At 41.9% G+C, this 9,905-nt stretch overlaps 1 protein-coding gene across 2 annotated transcripts in view; it reads left to right on the plus strand.

The window, feature by feature from the left end:
- Positions 1-9,360, plus strand: part of LOC111231027 (adenylate cyclase type 1-like) — a 35,961-nt gene extending 26,601 nt beyond the window's left edge. The window contains exons 9-20 of one of the 2 annotated variants that reach the window (XM_022757972.1): positions 2,636-2,833; positions 2,964-3,061; positions 3,211-3,295; positions 3,913-4,002; positions 4,181-4,443; positions 5,346-5,472; positions 5,930-6,091; positions 6,191-6,337; positions 6,445-6,543; positions 6,656-6,770; positions 6,872-6,996; positions 7,252-9,360. In XM_022757972.1, the coding sequence (XP_022613693.1) occupies positions 2,636-2,833; positions 2,964-3,061; positions 3,211-3,295; positions 3,913-4,002; positions 4,181-4,443; positions 5,346-5,472; positions 5,930-6,091; positions 6,191-6,337; positions 6,445-6,543; positions 6,656-6,770; positions 6,872-6,996; positions 7,252-7,659 (1,917 nt within the window). In that variant the 3' untranslated portion in view covers positions 7,660-9,360. The remainder of the gene's footprint in view (positions 1-2,635; positions 2,834-2,963; positions 3,062-3,210; positions 3,296-3,912; positions 4,003-4,180; positions 4,444-5,345; positions 5,473-5,929; positions 6,092-6,190; positions 6,338-6,444; positions 6,544-6,655; positions 6,771-6,871; positions 6,997-7,251) is intronic. The other variant, XM_022757973.1, reaches the window with a different exon arrangement.
- Positions 9,361-9,905: the final 545 nt, after the last annotated feature.

Raw genomic sequence — 9,905 nt, forward strand, 5'->3', positions numbered from 1 at the left:
GTCTAGAGTTCCCTACAATAGTGGACAATACATAGTAAAGGTTTGTTTGAATTACCTGGATTTCTGTATGCTCCTAAATGTGGCCTGATCCCTTTATTTAAACCACAACAAAATATTTATTGTGCTTATTCAGGGTATTGTATAAGCATTACAGTAGAAGTAAGATGGACATTAGTGGTGAAATTACAACAATATCTTTCAGGTAAATGCTTTCTATAGAAATGTACGGCAGTTATTATTTTATTTATTCTTAGGTGCCTTGACTTCAGGTCATGCCACAACATTTCAGTGAGCTTAACATCAGGACTCTGACTCGACCGTTCCACAATGCAAATTTTTATGAGCTTAAGACATGAGCTTAAGCTCCACAGAACATTGTTCCAACCGAGAACATCCAAGGCATCTTTGGCAAACATTCGAGGAGTAATAATGTGTTGTCCTGGTCTGGTTCAGTGGCTTTCTTAATGTGAACTCATGGACATACAGTAGATATTAGCCTGTGCAAGAAAAGCTCCTCTGTCCATAGCTGTTATGTCTCTTCCTAGCAGAAACAGTGCAGCCATCTTAAGTGTGTTTTTGCATGTTATGTGTTACATAAGATATTGTTTATCTATGTGTTATGAATTAGCTGTATTAGTTTAGCAGAACACAATTCAGGATTCCCAGTAATTCAAAAACTTGTTTTGCAACTGTCAGTAAATGAATATATGGCTTTCACAGGATGTACACTACATCATAAGAAGGTAGGGAGTGATGGTGAGATGTGTTCAGAGTGCACGATCCTATCAGCTATAATGACCTCAGCATGTTTCTCCTGCCAGAGACCAACATACCATTCCCTTCGCATATACTGTCAGCGACTCCGGCAATCTGGCTAAATGTCAAAGAGCTTATTTGACCTTGTGTGCCTGGAAAGAAATCCTGTGGCCTGGCATCTGTACAGTTCTTGCACCAGCTGTTTTAATCCAGATTTGCAGTTGTGTGTACGTCTGCGCTGCGTGTGTGTGTGTGTGTGTGTGTGTGTGTGTGTGTGAGTGTGTGTGAGGCACACCCAGTTTTGAATAGATCAAGAGTGTGTTACATGTATGTCAAGAGCTGATTGGTTGAAATTTTGAAAACTTAATTTAGCATCATCTTCCAGCTTTATTATGTTGCCCTCAGTTGCTGCATCCAGTAGATCTTTCCCTCACACTACATGTTTGTGTCTCCACTTATACCTGCATTACCAGTAATGACAACATCCTCACAGCATAGACAGAAGGCAGATTAGTATAAAACAGACAAATGGAAAAAGGAAAAAGGGGTGACAGGTTAAGTCATGCATACACCTTCCACTGAATGGTAATTTCACATTCAGACCACAAACTCTTCAGCTGTGTGAAATGACATATGCATTCAAGGCACGACTGGGGAGCAATATGAGGGACAGAGGATGAATGAATAGGATTTTTGGTGCAGCAGACATATCGTCTGCGTGATGTGTCCTGTGCTACGTTGACCACAATATAGAACGTAGGGAGAAGTCATTATCTGCAGGCCACTGTGTTACTGCCTTATGAATAACACAAAACCAGAATGTGAGGGAGGCACAGCGAAATAAAGGATGGAAATGAGGAGAAAGAGAAGGAAGAAAGTCTGGATGGAAGGAGGGAAGAGGAAACCGAAAGAGGGAAAGAAGTGAGGAAGAAAAGATGGAGCAGGGAAGTGAAGAAGGCAGCAAAGAAGAATAGACTGAAGCAAGAATGGAAAGAAGGCATTAAGGAGGAATATATGGAAGCAGGGAACAAAGGTAGGATATAAAGAAGAATATATAGAAACAGTGAAGGTAGTAAAGAAGAATTTACAGAAGGAGGGGAGGAAGTAATAAATAATATATATGGAGTTAAGGAAGGAAAAAAAGGAAGGAGGAAAAGAAGAATATACAGAACCAGAGAAGGAGGTAAGGAAGACTATACTGAAGGGGGAAGGAAAGAAGGAATAAGAATATAAAGAAGTATGGACTGAAGGAAGGAAGGAAGGAAGCATGGACAGAGGAAAGAATGAACATATGGAAGCAGGGGGAAAAAAAGCAAGACATATGGCGAGGGAAAGGAGGAAGGAAGAAAGGAAAGAAAAGGAAGAAATCAAGGAAGTCAGTGAGCTGTACATGTTCATGTCATGTCATGAACTCATGAACAGTCTGGTGATCCTTGCTCAGCCTTTGCCTCCCTACTGTGCCACTGAGCTACACAATTCATCCAGCATGCTCACTTACATGTACCCACACCCTCCTGCGCACACACACACACACACACACACACACACATTGTATACACACAAACATCTATACTGCCTGTTAACTCTCTGGCTTTGCTCCAATGCCCACTGTTTTGCAAAACTGCTCACTTCGGCTGCTGAAGACACTTAGACACAGCGGGGTGCATTCAGTAATGAAGTTAAGTGTGAGGGCGATGTCCTACTTTGAAAGTATAATCAGCTGTTTGTGCTTATTGTTGACGCTTATTCACCCTTGTTCCTAATATGATAATACTCCAGTAGTGCAGAGAACACAGTGCGCTGCATGGCAGCCTATTTATCACACTACTGTTTTTCAAGTTCTACGTTTTCAGTGAAAATTGCTCTTTCATCCCACCAGCGGAGGGCCATGCGGACGGCTCCACAGAAGCTGAGGAATCGTTCCAACGCTAACCAGGCTAACCTGATCCAGAGCAGCCCCAGAACCCGGGTCAACCGCTACATCGGTCGGCTGATCGAGGCCCGCCAGACTGAGTCAGACACGGCAGACCTCAACGTCCTCACACTCATGTATAAGTGCTCTGAGCGCGAGCAGAGGGTGAGGGACTTCAGACACTGCAGACATGTGCTGTATCTGTGCAGTGAAATGTTTCGGATGAAGCCTCTGAATGAACACTGTTGTGTATTGTTTCATTGCTCACTCTTATCTGGTCTCTGGCATCACATAGTACCACCAGGTTCCTGATGAGTACTTCACCAGCGCAGTGGTCCTCTCTCTGATCCTAGCTGCCTTGTTTGGCCTTGTCTATCTTCTCATCATACCACAGTATGTACAACTGATTCTATTGTTGTCCCTTCCTCTCTCTATTGCTTTCGCTCTCTCCACTTACCTCTTTAATTGACTCTTTCAGTTACTCAGATCCTTGACTTTCTAACTAACCCCGCCATCTTCCTCTCTCCTGTTTTTCCACTCAGGGGCACAGTGATACTAGTCCTTCTCGTCTTCTGCATCTGTTTCCTAGTAGCTTGTATCATGTACCTGCATATCACTAGAGTACAGGTAAATAAAGATGCACTCTTATCCTCACCTTGAGTAAATGCCATTCACTTTTTATCCCTGCATCAACTTTTACTACTGACAGAACTGGCAAGTTTAACTTTATTCATTTTATGTTTTTGCTGACCAAAGCGATATATTCAAATGTATTTTATAAAGCCTTGTAATAACAATTCAATATTCATTGGCTTCAAGATTACTTTCTAAGCCCCTGTATGGTATTTAAACTCAGATGGCTGGTCTATTAATTTCAGCTTTTGTTGAGGTTGATGGTCGTCCTCAAAGCTCCTGACCACATGAGTTGGAAAATTTTTTACACTTTATGTCTTTTATAGGTTCATGTTCTCCCTCTCTTTTTATCTCTGTTCTTGACTCACCTTACTTCCCTCATGCTGCCACTCTCTGTCTGCACATCAGTTTGCACAATCATTCAAGCCTTTTTTACTCATACTGTTCTTACAGCTATTAACACTTTGTCCTATTGTAATCTTGCCTTGTATGAACATATATAGTAATATATATGTGCGATGTAAATATTTCTTTTCTTTTTAAAGTTCATTTAGTGTTTCCCTCATGCTGTCTGTCACCTTTATCTATATTTTCCTTGTCTTGTCTCTCAGTGTTTTCCAGGGTGCCTGACCATTCAGATTCGCACTGCTCTCTGTATTCTCATAGTGCTCTTAATCTACGCTGTGGCCCAGGCCTGTGTGGTAAGTGGGAAAGGAAACAGTAAAAATGTCATCCGCCACCTTACTGCCCGACCAGTGAGAAAAATGTCGCCATGTTTTGAGCTGTATTTGTAATTTCCTTTTGGTTTAAAAAGGGTATTCCCTACTTTAATATCCTACCATCTATATGCTCATGTATCTTCCTGTTTGTCTTTGATAGGTGGGCTGTATGCCCTGGTTGTGGGGTAGTGCCAACACCAACAGCTCCATCGTCATCATTGATGTGGAGAGCGGCGCCAACCACACCATGGCGGAGCTGCCTTGTGATGGTGCCCGCTATGCCTTTCTTTCCTGTGTGGTGGGCACCCTCACCCTGGCACTTTTCCTGCGGATCTCCTGGCTGCCGAAGATGGCGCTAATGCTCCTTCTGGGGGTGCTGTATGTCACCGTGTTGGAGCTCAGCGGCTTTCGCAAGACTGAAGGGTGAGGTTCACAGCACAACACGACCACCAACACCAGACACACACACATACACAATCACGCAAAAAACTTTGGCTTGTTTGCACTTTTTTATGTCTGTCATTTCCTGAAGTTACATGACACACACATCCCATCAGAGCTCAAAGTGAGATCCAGTTATCATCGTGCATCATTCAAGGATCAGAGGCAGCGATTGGCTGTGAATGTCAAGCAGCGGCTTTGTTTTTGTTTGATGCATCAACTGAACAGATAACCAGGAGTTTAGAAGAGCATTTACTGTACATGTGCTGAGATGTAGGTGTGTGTGTGTGTGTGTGTGTGTGTGTGCGTGCGTGCGTGCGTGCGTGCGTGCGTGCATACGTGTGTGTGTGTGTGTGTGTGTGGAGGAGTCTTTGCTTGTCTTCAGCCCACACACTCTTTCATTTTCCACCCTTTGAAGCAGCACATGTGCTCATTAGTTCCAAATCAGAAGCCTGACAGGACAATGTGGGCTGGGATGATGGGAGCGCGTAAGCTGTTTCAACCCAGTACCGAGGGGCCTGGCCAATTTTGTTTGAGCCCAGATCATAAATGTGCCCCTGAAAAATGATTATGTTGAATTTACTGAGGTTATTAAGATAAAAGATCTCTTTTGAAAAGCTAATATTGTTCAGATACAGTTAATGCAACAGTAAATGATATAATATTGTATGGCCTAGCACGTTTAAGCTTTTTAATTCATAAGTTTAATTTAATGTTTTGTTTTCATGTTGGCCCTTCAAAAAAATCATTGTTTTCATAATTTTACAAGTAAAATTTTACTCGTGATGTCTCTTGACACTGTGGGGGGTCCAATTCTTACCCGCCTGTGTAGTCTTCTGTGTGGTCCAGTGCAGTGCTGACTTGTGTGTCGGTCTCTTCCACAGTGGGGGGTCCTTCCACATCCGGGGCTATGAGCCCATCCTGTCTTTGTTGCTCTTTGTCAGTGCCCTGGCCCTCCACTCCAGGCAACTCGACCTCAAACTACGCCTGGACTTCCTATGGGCTGTGCAGGTCAGGAAGTGTGTGTATCTATGTGTCTGTGTATTTGAGAGAGGCTCAAATGTCATTACCGTATTGTAAGTTTTAATAGAAGTGTACTGTAGAAATGTTGCTATTACAGCTTATATCTACATATATACAGTATATATTGTTTATGAACTATTGGGTTATGTATGGAGGATTTGTATTTATAGGCTACCAACTGTCTGTTCTTTGGCAAAAACAAGGGTGCTTGGTTTTATTTGGCATCAGAAGTGTAAAAAAGTGACCATTTTGCATAATGGGCTTAAAGTGTTGAGGCAAAAATTGAAATACCCAAGTCTATTGAAAATCCAACTATGCCACAGTCATAAGTCCATGTTGCGAGGCTCGTAAGGTTTTTTAGTGACCCCGTGTGGTGAGAATGTGGAACAAGCTACAGTCCTAATGGCCGCCTCTGTATATTTTCTGTGTGGTTATGTGCTTTCAGGCGGAGGAGGAAAGGGATGGCATGGAGAAAGTCAAGCTGGACAACAGGAGGATTCTCTTCAACCTTCTGCCCGCACACGTGGCTCAACACTTCCTTATGTCAAACCCCAGGAACATGGTGAGCCTCGCTAATAGACAGGCAGGCAGACAGACAGAAAAACAGGTAGATAAAAAGGCAGAAAACAAAAAAAAAGAACATTAGAAAACATAAGAGGAGATATTTTATATTTCCACACTGTATTCTTTCTTTTTTTTCTATTAGGATCTGTATTATCAGTCCTATGCACAAGTAGGTGTCCTGTTTGCCTCTATCCCAAACTTCAATGACTTCTACATCGAGCTGGACGGGAACAACATGGGAGTGGAGTGCCTCAGACTCCTGAATGAGATCATTGCTGACTTTGACGAGGTAAAATGCTGGATTTCTCTTTTCTCGACTTCGAACACGCCTTACTGGGACATTCAGTTTGGTTTGCATTGTAGCTTTGTGTGTTTATTTGAATCTATGTTTTGCAGCTCATGGATAAGGAGTGCTACAAAGACATAGAGAAAATCAAAACCATTGGCAGTACATACATGGCAGCTGTGGGCCTCGTCCCCACCATTGGTACCAAGGTGGCATGTCATTTTGTGTTTCTGTGTGTGTTTCTGTTTGCACGTTAATGGATGCGGGACATTTTGATGAAGAGAATAGATACTAACTGATCAATGCGCTTCCACTCTTTAGGCCAAAAAATCTGTTTACGACCATCTTAGCACAATAGCAGACTACGCCATTGAGATGTTTGACGTTTTGGATGAAATCAACTATCAGTCATACAATGAGTTTGTCCTGAGAGTGGGTACGTGTAATTAAACGTATTTAAAATAATTACACATTAAATCAAAATGCTCAGTTTGAAATTGTTTTGTGTTCGTTTAACATTTCGATGTATTTGCACAGGTATCAACATTGGTCCAGTGGTTGCAGGGGTGATTGGTGCGCGGCGACCGCAGTATGACATCTGGGGGAACACAGTCAATGTGGCCAGTCGGATGGACAGCACTGGAGTGCCTGGAAAGATACAGGTACCCGAAGCGCCTTAAATTACAATCTATCTATCTATCCATCTATCCATCCATCCATCCATCCACACACCTACCCACCCAATTTGAATGCAAGAAATACCCACAAGATATCACAATTAAAGTTACAGTTGCAGAAATACACTTACTTTCTTTCTGAGGAGAGCATGTATGTATTAAATACAGAGCTGGAGTCATGACATAGTTTTATAGCCTGGCTTGGCATAAAAACTGTATTTCCCCTTTTCTATTATTTAGGTGACTGAAGAGGTCTATCGCCTGCTGAATACCAACTATGACCTGGTGTGCCGTGGCAAAGTCAGCGTTAAGGGTAAAGGTGAGATGCTGACATACTTCCTGGAAGGGAAGGTTCAGGGCGTGGGCACCGTAATCACTTCTTCAGTCATGCGTTCCGCCAGCTTGGCTCGTCGGATCCACTCCTGTGGGAAGACGAGCGTCCCGACCAACCTGGGCAGCGTCTCCTCTGCTGCCAGCCTGTTAGGCAGCACTGTTCAGATGAACACTGCCAACAGCAGCAACAGCCAAGCTACATGCCTGCCCTCGTCCTGCGTGCCCGCAGTGGGTGAGGAGGACGAGGAGGAGGACTTAAAGGTGACAGAGATTGAGATTGAGGCTGTGGCAGCTGTTGCAGATGTTGCAGTGTAGAGAGAAAGACAGGACTATTAACCTGAAAAAAGGAAAGAAAATCCTGGTTGGAGGCCTAGAAAAGACAGGGCTGTCCAGGTATTTCCTATAAATCATGAGCTACTGGCCAAACCCAGAACATGCTCATTCAGGATATGAACTTCCGGAGAAATGGCAGGGTGATGTGGACAATCATACTCGCTTTGAGGGATTTCTAAGACAAACACGTAGTGAAGAAGAACGATACCCGGAATCTCAGATCCTCTTTTAACATCTCTATACCAGATAATTAGATTTGTGGTGTTTCTGGGTTCCCTCAGATCCAGGTATTATAATGTGCATCTTCATTTTATATGTACTACATATTCCGTGTGCAGGGGATATGTGCATTGATATCCAGAAAAAGACTGATCATGCTATTGCTTTTGCACTGTCTTTCTGATTATGCCAAGGATACATTGTATTATTTACAGTGTAAAATGGTGTTGTTTCTTTTTTTTCTTTTTTCTTTTTTTTTTGTTGGTGTATGTAAGCATGCATGTGTGTACTTGTGAGTGTGTATGCATGTGTGGTTAACTCTGAATCGTAACGAAACAGCACAATTTTTTTTTTTTTTTTTTTTTTACACTCGGAGCTCACTGGATGGAATAGGCTTTTTCTGAGACATATTTACAGTTAATAGTGCATGACTTTTTTAAGAGTTGACAGCCATAGTAACTCCTGTTGAAAGAAACCAAAGTATTGAGCTTTCCATAGATCTTTAGTTTTACCGCTTTTATTGCCTCACCATACAAGAGAAGAGAAAGGATGTGGCAGAAGGTTGGATATATTTGGCACATGTTAGTTTTTCAGACATCAGTAGACTTAAAGTGTCTTTTTTTTTTTAACCCAAAATAAGGTTTCCTGAATGTTCATATGCTGCCCCGATTCACAATGGTTTAATGTAATGTGACATGTTAAGTATACACACAGACAGTGGTGTCTCTGAGTCTGAAGAGGCAGTAAAGGTCAATGAAGGGAGCAGAGGAAGGTGTGGAAAACCTAAAGAGCAGTTCTACTAGTACGGAGTGTGTGTGCTGCCATGGAAACTAGTTGATGCCAAAACTGGACCAATCACAAAGTATTAATGACAAATAAATCACTTAGAGAACCAATACACATCTATGTATGGTGCAAACATACGTGTAGACACCCAAGGGAGTCGAGGAAGGCATTTATCCACACAGAGGAGAGCACATCCATGACTTAAGCACATGCAACAAGCACACAACCTCTACAAATGCACAGCCCAGTCCTTTACTCACAACCTCTGCAAATGATACATGTACATTCATGTATTATCTTGGTGCAGTGTCTGACTACGTTACTGTACCCCAGAATTTTACCGCTGTAATGAAGCTACATTTTGAGTTTTCCTCAGAAACTATGAGCTTTAGCACGTCTCTCAGATACAGTCTCAGAAATGTGAGGCGCTTCAGATATCTTCAGATGTCAACTCTATCAGCGTTTAAAACTTTTACTTGATCTGCAAAAGTGTAAATAACATCATGTTTCAAGTTTTTTGCCTTACTCAATAAGCTTACAGTGATTGCAACCTGCCTTTTTAGATATATTCACTTTGATATGCAGATCATACTTTTTGTAAATAGCCAAAAGCTGTAAACTATGTTGTATCTTGTACAGTGTAAAGTTGGGTTATTGAATATTTTGTAATAAAGACAATATTGGTGTATAAAATATCACAAGGGTATGGCTGTGAAAGTTAATAAAAACGTAAACATTTTTGTCTACCAACACATAAAACAAGTAGTGTAGGGGGGGGGGGGGGGATTGTGGCTGTCAGTGAGCAACATGAGAATTACCAACCTGAAACACAATATTTACACCTTGTCCCCCTGCACTGCACCCCCTACACGGGTAACAAATATAACTTTTTATGGGCAGTTTTCCCTCTTAGTTCCACTCTCTAAAATTTCATTTCTCACACCTTAGTTTATGGCTCTTAAAATAACAGTTACACTCTACACAGTAAAATACGACAGGTTTTATTATGTCTATTGATGTACGCCCACAGCTCATAGCAAGATGAACGTCACCATGTCACAAACACTGAGCAGAGGCCAAAATTGTTTTCCCAGCTCTCATGTAGAGTTTGTCTGGAGTTCACTTAGTGTAACAGTTATGTAAACAAATGCCCGGCCAGCTCAACCATTTTCAGTATAGTATAATGTTGGAATTATTTTTTTTTTAAATAAAACAGAACAAAT

This window comes from Seriola dumerili, unplaced genomic scaffold (genome assembly GCF_002260705.1).
Source record: "Seriola dumerili isolate Sdu_G_001 unplaced genomic scaffold, Sdu_1.0 BDQW01000291.1, whole genome shotgun sequence".
In the NCBI taxonomy this organism is placed as follows: domain Eukaryota; kingdom Metazoa; phylum Chordata; class Actinopteri; order Carangiformes; family Carangidae; genus Seriola; species Seriola dumerili.